At 47.6% G+C, this 17,278-nt stretch overlaps 1 protein-coding gene across 16 annotated transcripts in view; it reads right to left on the bottom strand.

Annotated features, from left to right (window-relative positions):
• KIF1B (kinesin family member 1B) overlaps window positions 1–17,278 on the bottom strand; it is a 1,461,559-nt gene that overhangs the window by 180,397 nt on the left and 1,263,884 nt on the right. For all 16 annotated transcript variants that reach the window (XM_085609808.1, XM_085609814.1, XM_085609823.1 and 13 more), the window contains 4 exons: window positions 11,460–11,593; window positions 11,013–11,074; window positions 10,559–10,704; window positions 10,219–10,458 (listed from right to left, as the gene is read on the bottom strand). In XM_085609808.1, coding sequence (XP_085465934.1) covers window positions 10,219–10,458; window positions 10,559–10,704; window positions 11,013–11,074; window positions 11,460–11,593 — 582 coding nt within the window. The remainder of the gene's footprint in view (window positions 1–10,218; window positions 10,459–10,558; window positions 10,705–11,012; window positions 11,075–11,459; window positions 11,594–17,278) is intronic.

The following is a 17,278-nucleotide window of genomic DNA, read 5'->3' as shown; positions in this document are numbered from 1 at the left end:
AATGTAATATGGCAGCCTGACTACTTACTAGTTGTAATGGACATAGAATCACTATACACTAGTATTAATCACTCAGATGGTTTGGCAGCAGCTAAATACTTTCTATCAGAAAGGGACATTGGCATGCGAGAACATAACACAATGCTGCTAAAGATGATTGAACGATGTCTCTATAACAACTTTTTTCTCTTTGGCACTGAGGTATATCAGCAGTTGAGAGGCGTGGCTATGGGGGCATGCTTCTCCCCCAGCTATTCATGTTCACATGTGGGCTGGTGGGAGGAGCATGTCGTCAGGGCCAACTACCAAACTGAATGGGCAAATAATGTGATGTACTTCTGGCACTATATTGATGACATCTGTATGATTTGGAAGGGCAGTAGACAGATGGCCAATGAATTTGTTGATTCTATCAATACTAATGATCTAAATTTGAAATTCACTGCAAATATTGATGATGCATTTTTTGATGTGTCTCTGTATGTTAGTGGGGGCAAGCTGTATACCAAATTACATCGGAAGGTTACCGCAGGGAATTCCATTCTACATGCGGACAGTGCCCATCCCTACCACACAATTCGCAGTATACCATATGGTGAATTCCTTCAAATTTGCCATATCTGTAGGGAGGAACTAGAATGTAAGACTTGTCAACAAGAAGCCTTTGTCCGTTTTCTTGAGCGAGGTTACTCTAGAGAAATTTTGAATTCAGCATTAATAAAAGCCAATCTATAGCCTAGGGAAGACCTTTTGATTGTCCAAAAAAGAACAAGTGATGCTCCTTGTTCAACACAATTCTGAGACAGATATAATGAATGTGAGATTCATTACCACTTTTAGTCAGCAAGAGAAAAAGATACGCAACATGATATATTCACAGTGGCCTATTGTGTTAACAGATATCACACTTAAATCTATTTTGCCAGAATTACCGGCAATCACATTTAGAAGGGCTCCCTCTATGAGGGATGCCCTTGTTAAATCAAGCCCAGAAAACACCCCAAAAACAACTTGGTTGACTAAAAAGGGCTTTTTTAAGTGTAATTCCTGTCGCGCGTGCACTTTCCCTACCAATAGAACAAGTTACTTACCTTCGGTAACGATGTATCTGTAAGAAACATTAGTTAGTTAGATTCCTCACCTTAGAATATCCCCAGGCGTCAGACTGGATCCGGAAGATTTTTCGTCAGCAATACCCCTTGCGCGTCGCTAGGCGTCGTCTGCGGCTCCGCGTCCGTCGTTGGCGTCGTGCGCCGGAATGACGTCGTCGGAGTACTTAGACGCCGCCCTCGCGCGCGGACGTGAGTTCTTGTACACAGCTTTCCGCGCCAGGAACGCAGAGCCATGCAAAGACCGACACTGGTGCCAAAAATAAAATCTAGGGGCCTGAAAAGGATAACCCTAACCCTAGATGTCAGTTCGCAGAACGGGGAGGATGGGTGGGTCGGTGAGGAATCTAACTAACTAATGTTTCTTACAGATACATCGTTACCGAAGGTAAGTAACTTGTTCATCTGAAAGAAACACGTTAGTTAGATTCCTCACCTTAGAATAGATACCCAAGCAATACCATCCCCGGTGGTGGGTCTGCGAACCAAGATCACACCAGAAAGTCCTGGAGGACAGAACGGCCAAAGAAGCCATCCCTCCGGACTTGGCTGTCAAGGCAATAATGCCTGGCAAACGTGTGTAGCGAAGCCCACGTCGCCGCCTGACAGATGTCCTGCAAAGGGACACCCCGTCCCAAAGCAGTAGTAGCCGCTGTGGCCCGAGTGGAATGGGCGCGCAGCCCAACAGGAGGGTCCTTTTTTGCCAAGGAATAACAAATTTTGATGCACAAAACGACCCACCGAGAGATGGTCCGTTTGTGCACCGCTTTCCCCTTCTTAGCACCCACGTATCCAACGAAAAGTTGGTCGTCCACCCGGAACTGCTTTGTGCGGTCCAGATAAAAGGAGAGCGCACGTTTTGGGTCCAGACGGTGGAGCCTCTCTTCCTCTTTGGAAGGATGCGGAGGCGGAAAGAAGGTGGGCAAGGTGACAGACTGCCCAAGATGAAATGGAGTCACCACTTTCGGAAGAAAGGAGGGACGAGGCCGAAGGACAACCTTGTCCGGATGAACAGAGAGAAAAGGAGGCTTTGAAGATAAAGCCTGGAGCTCACTCACCCGTCTAGCCGAGGTGATGGCTACCAGAAAAGCAGTCTTAAGAGTCAGCAGACGAAGAGGACAATTATGAAGAGGCTCAAAGGGAGCGCACATTAGAAATGTGAGAACAAGATTCAAGTCCCACTGAGGCATTACAAAAGGGACAGGAGGGAACGTGTGAGTAATGCCCTTTAGAAAGCGTGTAACTACAGGGGACTTGAAAAGAGAAGGCTGATCAGTAAGCCGCAAGAAGGCAGAGATGGCAGCAAGATAACCTTTCAGGGTGCCCAGGGCAGAGCCCTGCCGGGCCAGAGAAAGAAGAAACAGGAGAACCTCAGAAAGAGGGGCGGAAAGGGGATCCACAGCCTTTGCTGTGCACCATGCCACAAATTTGTTCCACCGGCAGGCGTATACCGTTTTTGTGGAGGGACGCCTGGCTGCCAGAATGATATCACAGACTTCAGGAGGCAAGTCAAATGGCATCAACTGCCGCCGCTCAATCTCCACGCATGGAGGTGGAGGCTGGACAGGTTCGGGTGGAGGACCGTCCCCTGCTGCTGCGACAGAAGATCCTCCCGAAGGGGCAGACATATCGGAGGATCGGTCAACATACTGAGTAGCTCGGGATACCAGTACCTTCGTGCCCAATCCGGAGCCACTAAGATGACTTGGGCCCGGTCGTGCCTGATCTTCTTCAGCACTCTGGGCAGAAGTGGTATAGGCGGAAAGGCGTACAACAGACCGCAACTCCACTCGTGACGAAAAGCGTCGCCGAGCGAGTGCCGCCTTGGAAATTCCAACGCGCAGAACTACTGACATTGCGCGTTCTCTTCGGTGGCGAATAGATCTAACCAAGGCTCTCCCCACTGCTGAAAGAGACCTAGCGCCACTTCGGAGTTCAGACGCCATTCGTGATCCATCATGCACCGGCGGCTGAGTTCATCTGCTCTGGCGTTCAGAGAGCCCGCCAGATGTTGAACCACTAGGGTGACGCCCTGGTGTTCCAGCCACGTCCAGAGGCGCAGAGCCTCCTGACAAAGAGTCCACGACCCCACCCCGCCCTGTTTGTTGCAATACCACATGGCGGTGGTGGTGTCCGTGAACACCTGCACGACACTGCCCCTGACAGAGGGAAGGAAGGCTTTCAGTGCAAGCCGGATCGCTCTCAACTCCAACAGGTTGATGTGGAGACGAGACTCCGCCGGAGACCAGAGGCCTCTGATCTCCGCCTCTCCCATATGGCCACCCCATCCCAGGAGGGACGCATCCGTCACTACGACATGCTCCGGTTGGGGAAGGGAGAGGCTTCTGCCCATGACCCAATCGCGCTCCGTGAGCCACCACTGCAACTGCTGTGCAGTGCCCTCCGAGATCAAGACATGGTCGGACAGGTTGCCGTGATGCTGGGCCCACTGAAACTTCAGGTCCCACTGCAGAGCCCGCATGCGCCGCCTGGCGTGATGCACTAGTAGGATGCAGGAGGCCATCAGCCCCAGAAGCCGCAACACTAGCCTGACCGAAACCCAGGATAGAGGCCGAAAGATGGGAATCAGGGCCTGAATATCCCGGACCCGCTGTTCCGGTGGATAGACCCGGAACTGCGCCGAATCGAGAACTGCTCCGATGAAGAGGAGCTTCTGAGAGGGACTCAGGTGTGACTTCGGCACGTTGATGGAAAATCCCAGCAAATGCAGGAGATCCGCCGTAGTCTGGAGGTGGGAGACGACTGTCTGGGGCGAGCCCGCCTTCAACAACCAGTCGTCGAGATAGGGGAAGACTGGAACCCCTGATCTGCGCAGATGAGCTGCGACCACCGCCATCACTTTCGTGAACACCCGAGGGGCACTGGTGAGGCCGAAGGGGAGCACGGTAAACTGAAAGTGCTCTTGGCCCACCGTGAACCGCAGGTAACGCCGGTGGGCCGGCAGGACGGGGATGTGGAAATATGCGTCCTGCAAGTCCAACGCTACCATCCAGTCTCCAGGGTCGAGGGCAGCCAGAACCTGAGCCAAAGTTAACATCTTGAACCTCTCCTTCCGGAGGAAGGCATTGACGTTCCGGAGGTCCAAGATAGGGCGTAGGCCCCCTTTGCCCTTCTTGGGAACCAGAAAGTAGTGGGAATAACAACCACGACCTACTTCTGGACTCGGAACGCGCTCAACGGCCCCCTTGGCCAAGAGGGCCGAAACTTCCTCGTGGAGAAGATTCAAATGATCCCCCGAGATACGGTGGTGCTGCGGTGGCATGGCTGTAGGGGTCGTCTCGAAGGGGAGGGAGTAGCCCCTTCGGACGATTTGCAGCACCCACCTGTCCGATGTGATGGACCGCCAGTGGAGCAGGTGATGGCGAACTCTGCCGCCCACTGGCGTGGAATGGGCCCGAAAGCTCGGACTAGGAAGGCTTTGAGGCGGATGCTGCCGGGGTGGATGTGGGCTGACCGCGTCGTCCTCCAGAACCGGCTCGGCGGAAACCACGTCCGCGACCGCGCGCAGGTTGGTTCTGCGGCTGGTGGCTAGGTGTACGTGAGGAGGCACCCCTTCCTTGGCCACGAAAGGGGCGAACGGCGGAAGTTTGCGATCGCGGGGCCGAGAGGCCCAAGGACTTGGCCGTAGCCCGGGAATCCTTAAAGCGATTCAGCGCACTGTCCGCTTTCTCGCCAAAAAGGCGAGTGCCATCAAAGGGCATGTCCATGAGAGTGCTCTGAACATCGCCCGAAAAGGACGTGGACCGCAGCCAGGCGTGACGTCTAAGCGCCACTGTGGTAGAAATTGCCCTACCCAGCGAGTCCGTAGTGTCAAGCCCACATCGGATAGCGTGCCGTGCTGCATCCCTCCCATCGGCCAGAGCCTGGGTAAGTCATGTCTGGACCTCCTCCGGACACAGGGGCAGCGCGTCCTCCACCGCATCCAACAGAGAGTGGGAATAACGGTCCAAGAGACAGGCGGTGTTCAAAGACCGCAGGCCCAAACTAAGGGAAGAGAACAGCTTCTTGCCAAACTGTTCCAGTCTCTTGGAATCCCGGGTCCGGCGGAGCGGTCGGGAAGGAGGATTGGGAGGTAGAGGCCTGGATAACCAGGCTCTCGGGGGTAGGGTGTTGGGACAGAAAACTGGGGTCGCCCGGAGCAGGGCGGTGGCGCCTGGCGACGTTCCTGTCCACAGGAGGAACTGTGGAGGGCTTGGACCAGGTGCCCTGCAGAACGTCAATGAGGGCCTCATTGAATTGCAGCAGAGGCTCAGTGGAGCTTGCTGCAGACTGAAGCACCTCAGTGAGGACGTTAGTCCTCACAGCCACGGCAGGTAGCTCGAGCCCAAGGGCTGCGGCCGCCTTGCGCAACACCAGAGAAAGCAGCGCCCTCCTCCGAAGCCACAGTCGGAGGAGAGACGAATCCAGTGTCCGGAGAGGTATCCAGGCCACTGGCCTCCCCCAGTTCATCTACCCAGTCCTGTGACATTTGAGCCTGAGCGGCCATAGGATCCTCGGATCCCTCCCAGTTGTCCCCATCATCCGATTCCTGGTATACAGGAGGAAGGAACGGAGCCGGGCGGTAGACATAATGTGTCTCTAGCGGCGCCGAACGCAGCGTCCATCGACGCCGTAGCGGCGCCGGGCCCAGAGCGGGACTGAACTGGGGCTCGACGTCGAGCGGAGTCGGCGTCGGCGGTGGTACCGGTGTCGACGCCGGCAGAGGAGGCGTGACGAGGTCGACCGGCGTCGGTAGGGACTCGGGAACGGGTCCCTCGGGCGCTTGCGGCGTCGAAGCCGGAGCCGTCGACGGCGCCGGGGCCGGAGCCGCCGGCAGCCAAGGCAGCCCTGTCGGGTCCGCGGGGCCCGAAGGCGCGCCAGCGGGCGTCGACGGCGGAGCCAGGCTCCTCATGGCCGAGAGGAAGGCACTGACCTCCGCCGGCGTCGCGTCAGTCCCAGGGACCGGCGGGTATGGGGACTTGCGCGGCGCCTGCGGCTCCGCCGGAGCCGCGGGGGTGGAACCACCCTGACCCTCGGCCGAGTCGCGCGACCGGCGAGGGGAGTCCTAAGTGCGGTGTCACCTCTTGGACTTCTTGGAATGCTTCGACTTACCCGAAGACTTGGATCCCGACGACCGATGGTGACGTCGGCTGCGGCTCCGCGACCGATCCTTGGACCTCCTCCTGGACCGGGAGGCGCGCGGGACCGAGTGGCGAATCTCGAGAAGCTTATGGGACCGCTCCCGTCTAGTCTTCGAGGTCAGGGCCTTGCAGTCCGAACACGACTCCGCGTCGTGGTCGAGGCCCAAGCAGTAAAGGCAACGGCGGTGATGGTCCGTAACCGACATCAGGCGGTTACAGTCAGCACAGGCTTTAAAACCAGGCATCCTACCGGCACCGGAGTCGAGACAAGATCAAAAAGGATCAAAAAGTTAGTCAAAAAGTGACTAAAGGGGTAGCTCTCCCGGATCTGCGCTTACTGGCGCGGAAAAAAGAAGAACTGATGTCAGCGGGCGAGGGCGGCGTCTAAGTACTCCAACGACGTCATTCCGGCGCACGACGCCGACGACGGACGCGGAGCCGCAGACGACGCCTAGCGACGCGCAAGGGGTATTGCTGACGAAAAATCTTCCGGATCCAGTCTGACGCCTGGGGATGTTCTAAGGTGAGGACTCTAACTAACGTGTTTCTTTCAGATGCACTGACTACATCACAGCATTTAACAGTAAAAGAATTCCTATTAGGGATTGTTTAACATGCCGTACAGAATTTGCGATCTATAAACTACGCTGCACATAAGCGCATTTTACAGCATGTAATGGCAATTGTCAACTCGGACCCCAGTTATCCAGTGGCGAGGCATTTTAAATTGGTCCATAATAACAAACTCATGGATCTTCAATATACTGTTCTAGGGGCCGTTCCCATTTCTGGGAGAGGTGGTAACCGTGAAAAAACTCTCCGTCAATTGGAGACCCATTTAATTTTATCCCTAGACACCAAGATGCCGAATGGCCTCAATAACAGCGAGGACCTGTACAATTTTCTATAGTATGCTTTATGAGTCCCACTACTAGACTGCTGCTCTACGGACTACTGACTCAGAACTAATTTTAATAAGTGTGACGGTAAAAAACTTTCTATTCATCATGAATATGTCTAATGAGTGCACCTCTAGGTATGTCTGTTCAGGCTTGAACAGACATTGCCAGCTGCTTCCTTTAAGTAATACATCAGGTTTTAAAAGTTTTTGCACTATTTTTTATACACTCATAAGCACTAGATCACTTTACAGACTTTTTAGGTATTTATGCGGAATGATAGACCTGACAGCTCTTTCTTAGACTCTTCTCTTTTGCTGCTATATATTCGGAGATATTCTTCATATTTTTTATCAAATAGCTATTTTGCGCACTATTTCGAGACCGGAATTCATTATTTTGCTGCTATTACATTTTTGCGACATTTTGCACAATTTTATCTAAAAGGTTAATTTGAACATTGTTATAGATGTTGTCATTATGATAAAGAACCCTTCTGTTGCTCTTATTTATTATTTTTTTGCGTCATCTTGCACATTATCGACTGAGCAGCTAACTCTCATTGCCAATTAAGATAATACCAACTTTAGGTGGAATATTCAAACAGTACCACATATCAACTCCGTAGTTGACTAGTTACCATTCAATTTGCACTTGCACTTTATTCTATGGTAGTTGCTAGTCTTCTTTTGAGTATTATTAATGGCACTTGCCCTTCTCTCCATTTGTTTTAATTGGATATTGAGTATTTTAATAGCTGTTTTTGCACTTGCATTTTAGCCATCTTTATGCTCATTGTTATAATTGGTGATTTTTGTCATCATAACTAATGTAATTATGTGTATGTATATTATCATAGGACCCACGCATATTTGTATGGGTGAGTGTTCTCTTTATTGACTTTGATGACGCACTAAACAATGTTTGCTTTATGTGTACAATAAGGGATTTATACTGAGTATTACCATCATGAACACACGATTTTTGGACAATATGCATTTTGTTACTAAGAAAAGTTTTAGTGCTTGCTATATTGATCAAGTGTCATCGTATGATTTTAGTGAATATTTTACATCTTCAGTATAGCTTTACAATGAATGTCTGAACTGTTGGTAGTTTCTCGGCATTTTACCATATTTTAAGTCTGTTTTCTATGATTATGCACGAAGTAGTCACTTTTCTACAGGAATTAGTGCATTTTTCGTAATTTAGCACTTGTCGTCCCTAAGCGCGTCATGTGATCAAGCACGCGGACGCAAGCAAAACTCGTCAACGGCGGGCACTATGTCCGAATATTCTCTTGGATATCATAATGCCGAATAAATATGCACCTGCACTGGATTACTTCCTGGTCCTGATTTATTGATTGCGGACATTTGCTAAAGAGGTCCTCGCCAGACAATCCCCGCTTTGGGATTTTATGCGGCGGGGCTGGAACAGTTTTTTGAGAGAGATATATATATATATATATATATATATATATATACACATACACAAGCAAATAGGGGCACAGTCAGGACTATCAGCATGTTCCTGGCAAAGTCACAACTGCATAATCACCGGGGGACAGGGGTGGGTAGGGCGTTAGGAACCGGGACTACGAAGAAGCAAAAATAAGGATTGGAGTGAAGTGGGTTGTGTAGCAAACAAAACAAAGGAGATGGGAGACACACAAATATTGAAATACACAGACATCAATGTCTTCAGAAGTTAGCACAACAGGGCAATTTTGTAATACAGGAGTCCAACATGACTGTAATAATAATAATGCATAACAACTAATCCTTTTATTCAAGACATTCACATAAGTACGCAATGAAGTACACAGCCTACAGAGGTCAAACTATGAGCACACCATGACGAAAAAAAAGTCACAGTAACTGGAATTGTCACCCAGTATCTAGTGCCTAATGCCCAAAGAGAAAATGATCCTCTCAAAGGGTTGTGGCCAGAAATCGCACCAGGGTGTACAAGGCTAGCAGAATAGGGCGTCACAGGGGAAGGGGGGCTCCTAGCACTGGATACGTAGACTACAACCTAAGCTCAATAGGGTTATAATCACCATAGAGGTAGATGCTCAGTAGAGCACTCCATATCACTCGTGAAGGTTCCCCATACCTTCTCAAACACTTCCAGCTTATCGTTCAGTTTACAGGTGGTGCTTTCATGAAGGCCTACTCCAGGGAGCACTGTAGGCCATTTATTGACTGTGGGCGTAGTGGATGGGCACCAGTGCCGAAGAATACACAATTTTGCTACCACCAATGAGGTGGGTAACTAACTATGCATAAGAATATCTAGATCTGGAATGTCACATATATCATGTAAAAAGGGCAGGTGTGAAGTGGGGGGTAGAGTAACAGAACTATCAAGGCACAGATGTCACCAAACCGCAGTCTAAAACAAGAATAAGGCTGAGCAGGACCAGAGGACATGGTACAGATTTAATTTGTCCTCCTGGCACCACCAGCACTGATCGTGAGGAAGCAACAGTCCAAAAAAATCTTAAAGCTTAGGAATTTTAGTCTAGACTCTGAGGACTGTGTCATGGTCCAGAAGCAGCATTGACCAATCCTCCAACATGTATTCCTTGTTCACAAGAGTCTGCCAGCGTAACCTGGACATACTGAGAGGGGTCCCCAAAAATAGTGCTGTGATGAGTAGTACGTAGAGACCTGAGACTACCATCCCTCCCAAAAACAACTGCCAGTACTTGAGTCATTTGTAAAACCATCCATAGGGAAACCTTTACTGTGAGAAAGTACCAATAAAAACATTAATAAGCATCCTTTACATATGCCCAATCCCTAACTTGAAAACCTGAGCAATAATAAAGAGCCCCATGGAGGTCACAAGATAATTGTTTACCAACAGAGACTCTTCTCCTTTCACATGCCAAAGTATGGCCAACTGCGTGGAATACATCAGTGTATCATATGACCTCCTTGAGCACATCACAGGAAACTCCTGAATGTGGCATGGCATATGCCTATCCCACTGAATGCCCTCCTTTATTCAGTGCATACAGGGTGCAGACTTTAGGTTCATATCCAGGCTTCATCCTCTTACCTTGGTAGCGAGCTCCTTCTCACGGTCGACCAGGCTCTCTATATCCGTGGAGTCATAGCCGCTGCTCTCACTAGGGGTGACGGCACTCTCAAAGGTGGTGCTGGAGATCTGGGAGGAAATGCTGGTGGAGGTGCTGAGGGTACCGCTACTGAGGCTAGGGGAGATGGACTCACTTAGAGACTTTGGGATGCTGTCGCCAAGCTTCTCACGCAGCAGCAGTAGATGTCTTGTCTTCTCCACCTAAGAGAGTACAATAGGGGCATCAATGCGTTGCTTTGGGACCTCCTTAAAGAATACCCTCTCTTTCTTTCAACAACCTCCCTTATGATTGGCTGCTCACCTCATGCAGCAGATCCAGCTTCTCCAGCTCCCACTGGTGCTCCAAGATCAGACTGTCACCACGGGGCCGCCATCCTGCCAAGTTCTCCTCTCCCCGCACATATGCCACTGAGGTGTCCAGGATCTTTCGTCTCCTTCTTTGCATTCCTACAGAAAGTGGAAGGAGAAGTGTTATAGCCTAAGGACAAGTTTGGGATGTATTTAAATGTTCAGGTCTGTACTTAATAAGCAGTCAGTCATGGCAGTATATGCTAAGGAACATGGTCTATATGTCCATATTTCGTGATGTATGAATGTTAGCATGATGAGGAGTATGCTGTGTGTGCGGTGTATGCATGTGGGCATACTGGGTTGTGCAAAATGGCTATATGCCTCCAGTTTTTTCCTGGCCTGGTGTCTGTACTCTCTGTGCATGCCCTGGTGTATCAAGTATGATTGTGTTTGGAGTCACTTACCAGGACTTCCTGTATCTGCAATTTTGCACAGACTTAGTTCATAGATTCCAGTTACTCTGTTCCTGAGAAAAACAAAAGGTCTTAGTACCTAAATGTGGTATAACATGAAAAACTGACAGACTTTACTTCCTCCACCCACCATGACTAAAGAATTATCATCCATATAAATCAGCATTTTTCATAGGAGTGTCACTATCCTCATATCTGCCCATGCTCTCTTCCTGTTCAAGTGATCTGTCCTCACTTTTACTGATCACTGACTACATTTCTCCTGCTTCACCATCAAAAGGAACGCATGAGAAGCGCATATTTGATAAAAACTCCACTCTTCCAGAAGAGAATCAGACTTAACACAATTCTAAGCCTGGATTCCATCTGTAAAATCTATGAGAAAGCAGCACCCACCCCTGTGTAGGCCTAAATCACATCCCAACTTGGTTCACTTACGAATCGGGAGACTTGGAGTAGCCACTGCCGAACAGACTGCGCAAGGAGCGAGGTGGTGAAATCTTGGCATCCCGGGAATAAAAGAGCATGCAGATATCCTTGGTAACCACGGCTGGTTGAATACAGTGGTCAAGCTGGAGGAAAATGGAAGAGATTATTGGTAGAAATGTGTGCAACACAAGAAGAATACTGGCAAGGATCAGACAAACAAGCAAAAAAAAGTAACAGAAAAGCCATGTAATAGGCAGGAGCACTGTGCTGTGTTACCCTGTGCACAGCTATACTTTGATAAGTTTGTTTCTAAACTTTTCTTCGATTAAAACATGTTATCCGTGAACAAAACTTCATCAATTTTTTATCATTCTTAAGTTTGATTTACTGATAACTTATATTTTTATTGGTGATGCTTTCACATTGGATTTTTTTTAATCTTTCAATTTCATGCCTTTAAACTGGGCTTAAACACAATTCCTTCATATACATTTTTATAAATACCTCGATGCATTTTTAGCACATTTTTCTCTTCATAAGAAGTTTAACATTATGTATAAGTGACACTTAATTCAAGATGCATACAACTCTCAGTGAGTTAAACATATAAAGAAAAGGTTTGTAATATCTCCCAACAACAGTAAGTGAACAGCAAGGGACTATTGCAGAGCATTATTGAATTGTAGGCAAATCTCAAAGAACGAGTGAAGAATTAGGTAAAAAGAGAAACAAGGGGGAGATTCAAGTAAACTGTTAATGTAACAAGTCTCTTTCTACTAAAGTGTTAAGAGTCTATATAGTAATGGTTTTAAATCAACGTACCGACCTCTAAATCTCTGAAATGTTGCTTTTTACCTGGTAGAATGATCTCTGGGTATTCTCAGGAGGAACTGCAGTGAGAATGCCAAGCACAGTTTACTAAGAGTTGTTATGACGTATTAATTTCTTTTGTCTTAAGTTTAGGTTTGTGATATCTAATAACTCCTTTAACGTGCAAAGTATGTAGAGGTCTCAGCAGGAAGAGGAGGTGTTTGGAAGCGATGCATATTGATATTGTCCACTTTACAGGGGAAACCGGAAGAGAAATTTGGTATAAAAGATGGATGGACTTTACAAGAAATTTCAAGTTACATTGATGCAGAAATCCAGATGCTTGCTCTTTGCGGCCAGCTGATGGCATTGCATTTGAAAAGACATCTTTCCAGAACATTAGCTGCGCGTCCAAGTTATGCATTGCTATGGCGTTGACATTAATTTTGGCAATACCATTTAAAAAAAAAAAAATTTTTATTGCCATTTAAGCAGGGAAATAACAGCAATAGCGAATTCTAAACAGGGGAGAGAGAAATGAGAGGAGGAGGAAAAGGAAAGACCAGGAGCATTGCAAAACTGCCATGGCATACAGATCCAAGATATAATATTACATATTCCCAATTGCAGACATTATATTATAGTAGATCGCTCTAGAACAGGTTTGAAAAGTAAGTGCAGTAAATCAAGACATTAGAGTGGAAGGGCTATTGAACAGAGAGTTAAATGAGCAGCGTGACTGTCTAGCCTAACATCACCTTAACCTATGAAGGGGATATGTGAAGCTCCACTAGGCATGGCAATCATGACGCGGCATCAGACGTAGAAGAGTCTGAATCCCTCTGGCAAAGCCAAGTTGTAAATGCCTCCCAAATATCTATGGGTCGGAAGCAGAGTGGCACAAGTTCCCAGAAAATTAATAGTTGTCCCTGACAGTATGTGACATCCTAGAGCCATACTTTATTTGTGGGAGTGGGCCTTCTGCCCTAATGAATGGCCACTCTATGTTTAACCAGCAAACATAACATGGAAATAAGGCACCTACATGTATTGGGAGCATCTTTGACATCCCAGTAGATCTATCAAGGGAAAATAATGTTTTTCAGAAAATAATGTTTTTCATGTCCAGTAATCGTTTGAATATGGGTAAACGCCTCTCGCCAGAAAGATGCAACCTTTGGGCAAAGCCAAGCGAGATGGATAAAAGAAACCTGAGGTGCTCTACAACGCATGCAGCATGGATCGATAACCAGCCCCATCCAGTGCAGCTGTAAGGGAGTGCAATAGGTGCGGTGTAGGAATTTGAAATGAATCAGTCTCAGTCTATCATTCGGTGAAAGGAGTTTTAATTGCCCGCAGCAGTATGACCATTGTGCATCTCTGACTGGTGGGTTTGTGTCAGCTCTCCACATCTCCCAGGCTTTGAGACTAATAATCAGTGAAGAGCCCTGCATAATGTTATATATGTGTGTTATAAATTTACGTGGGAAGGGAGTGGTGAGTATGTGCTCTAGGGCAGGTAAGGTCCTTGGTGGAGCAGGGAATGTGTCATGTAATTCACGATATGTAGCACGCAGCTGCTGGTTAAAGTAAGGTATCAAGCAGAGTGGAAGGTTGGGACCCCACGTATTGTAATGATAAGAGAAATTGCTCATCCGGATATAAATTTGAGAACAGTTTGATGTTGTATTTGTGTACGCGCGCAATGGCTCCTTTATCTAACAGTGGTGGTATCAGGGGGTTGTTAGCCAGTAGGATAGAAGGGGCATACAGCTGAGTGATCTTGGCTCTTTTCCGCAAAGCCTCCCACGTCCAGTGGACGCATTCCACAGTGTTTATCTTCCTTCTTGGATTCCTATAAGGTAGATATAGTGCAGTGTTTTAATGCAATGAGGTGGAGCTGTCTGTTTCCACCGCCACATGAGACTGGAAGGGAGTCGGATAAAGCCAGAAGTGTAGAAGCTGAGCCTGGGTAGAGTAAGCATACAATTGTAAGACTGGGGCACCCATTCTGCACTGACCAAGTGAAAGAGTGAGAAGTTTCCAAGATACTCTGGGTTGTGAACCTGCCCAAACCAATGTTACATATAAGATTTCAGGCGTTTACAGAACTGAGTTGTGAGTGGGATTGGAATATTGGCAAATAGGTAAAGAAACTTGGGAAGGATTATCATTTTGTCCATCGCAATTTGGCCAGCTAGGGATAGGGGTAATTTTGACCATATAGTTATCCTCTCTTACAATCAAGTTACAGCCCTGCCATAGTTTACCCACCATAGCTCTTTCGTATCCCGACTGAGTCATATGCCTATACATTTAACTGGACCGTCTGTGCAATGTAGAGGATACTCGGCCTGAAATTGTTGTGTATGCTCTGTTCGAGGAAATAATATGGACTTGGCCCAATTTATTTGTATGCCTGAATAACCACCAAAATGTGTCACTTCCCTCGTCAAAAGGGGCTAGGTTCTACTCTTGGTTGCAGGCATTGAGAGTAATATTGTCCGTGTATACTGAGACAACCAACCCCCTAGTGGTAAATCCAATGTCTCGGTTTGCATGGTGTTGCTGAAGTCTGGCCGCCAGCGGATCCATCGTGCTGGCATACAGCAATGGTGATAGTGGGCAGATGCGTGCCATGTGTAATCAATATGGGATTGGACATTAGCCAATTTAGGCGCACCCGTGCAGTGGTAAGTGTGTGAAGTAGTCGTATTTGTGTTATAAAACCCAGACTAAGGCGGAGTCTAGCCAAAAGGCAAAATAGATATGTCAGTTCTAGAGAATTGAATATCTTAGTGGCATTAAGGAGGGCGGCAACAGCTGGAATTAGGGGCACTGCAAAGATTGAATGCAAATTGTGGGATTCTGAGTGGCCGGGTATGAAGCCCAAGTAATCAGGTTGAACAATCATGGGTAGGAGGGGTTGCAACCTGTTTGCAAGTATCTTGGCATAAATTATATTGTCCACATTTGTTAAAGAAAGGGGTCTGTAGGAGTCACAGAGATTAGCAGGTTTTCCAGGTTTAAGTGATACGTACCACCTCTCTCAGTGTGGGAGGCAGGGCGCCAGAGGACAAAGTATCATGGAACATAGCAAGAAGATGCGGGGCTAGTAGTGAGGCGTATTCTTTATAAAAGGCAGTATTGAGACCATCTAGGCCGGGGTGCCTTGTCACCTGGTAGGCCCTTTAGAACTTGTACAATTTCTTTGGTGGTAATGGGTGCATCTAGATAAGTTTGATGTACTCGATCAAGCCAGAGTAATAGCATAGTATCGAGATAATCTTCTAATTCTGCAGTGCCTGGTGTCAGGGTGGTGGTCACCATGGCCCAGGGGCTTTGGGTGCAGGGGTGGCCATGGTTGTCGGAAAAAGCTTACTGTAGATATTGTTTCACCATATAATAACAAAATGGGTTTTCATAACTAGTGAAATATATTTAAAATGTTTGAACAGTTCACTTAGCTATTTCAGTGCTGTGTTAGAAAACAGCCTGATATCTTCCAGCCTTTCATTTAACATGCTTTGCACAGTTCAATTGTCACACAGTTCAATTTACAAAACCCTCTAATTTAAGTCACAGAAAGAAAAATAAATGTAATAAGATAAGTTGACTTTTGACCTCTGACTCTGAAAGCCAGCAAATGTGACAAGATAAAGATTTAATGTCATTTTATTGCACTTTCACTTTACATTTTGTTATCCCTCAAATTTGCTATGTTTTCAGAGACAGGGGTCAAAAGTCAGTTTGTCTTCCCTGAAGATAGAGAATTTCCAACTCGCCAGAAAGGGCGAGTAGTCCTTAAAAATAGCTTGCCCTTGCTTGAAAATGTAAGTGAACGTGTGAATTTTTCGAGCCCTGCTTACCTGGGGTGTCTACACCGTATATAATGCCACACTCCTGTGAAGGGCGGCATAGTCCTAGTCCTGATTGGATAAGTCCCACCATCTTCAAGATGGTGAGCACTGAAAATTCTGCACATGACCTGGAGTTGTGACAAGCTACAGGCCTTTTGGCGGGCAGTGCTGTCTAACATTAACGCCGCAATAGGGCGTACTTAGGAATTAACAGCAGCAAAATGCCTGCTTGGATTATGCTCATGCCTGCCCAAACAAAAAGAGGGAAATCGGTTCATGGACTTGGCGCTGGCCCAGAGACACACAGCAGTGACACGGAAACAGGCCCTGGGACCACAGACTAGCATTTGGACGCAGAGGGTGACTATGTGGGCTGGCCCTGAAGGCAGGGCACTGCGCAGACAGGAACTAAAGGGCTTGCACCAACACCGAGTGCAGATTTATGGAAGGATGCTTTATTTATTTGAAAATGTTTATAAAGCGCGAACATGACCCTTGCGAGTATCAGTATGCTGTACAAAGAGGCGAAATCATGAATAGACTCAGTACAATGGAGGTCAACACTGTCAAACAACAAGGATTAAACAATCAAGGTCAAGGACCGGGTCGTGGACCCCACAAGTCCAGTTTCAGACGAGCCATAGAGTGCAAAAGAATTCCTGTAAAATTCAACAGAACAATCCTAAAGTGACTCGACACAACATTTTTATATTTGGGAGCATCAGAGTCATACTAATAGTTCCGAGGAAGACAGTGTAACCCCTGCATGCTGACTCGCTGGGGCTGGCGGACAGAGATGTGGATAGTTCTCGGAGGAGCTGGGAGAGGCTTGAGGCTTGCGCTAAGTGCTTCTCCATTGTGTGGTTTCATGCTCTCCTGTTTTCTCAGTTTTTCTTGTTCCCTCTCCCCTCCAGAGAGATGTGCTACAACACCACACAGTTGTGATTGGTATGCTCCTTATTCGGGCCTACCTGGAATACAATGCGGTGTCCCCCGCTCACACATGCCCCCCGAACACCTTTTTGTTGCTCCAACCTGAACTACCGTTGTTCTAAGTTTTTAAATGGTTTATGTACTATCTGTTACTAGTACGCTACTACTTTCCTATAGGAACATTATATGGCAGAACAACAGTCCCTACCAGGCTGTCAGAACCCT

The sequence above is a fragment of the Triturus cristatus genome, chromosome 1_2 (assembly GCF_964204655.1).
Source record: "Triturus cristatus chromosome 1_2, aTriCri1.1, whole genome shotgun sequence".
NCBI classification, from domain to species: Eukaryota; Metazoa; Chordata; class Amphibia; order Caudata; family Salamandridae; genus Triturus; species Triturus cristatus.
The sequence above is the reverse complement of the archived record's forward strand: the minus strand, read 5'-3'. Positions and strand labels throughout refer to the sequence as shown.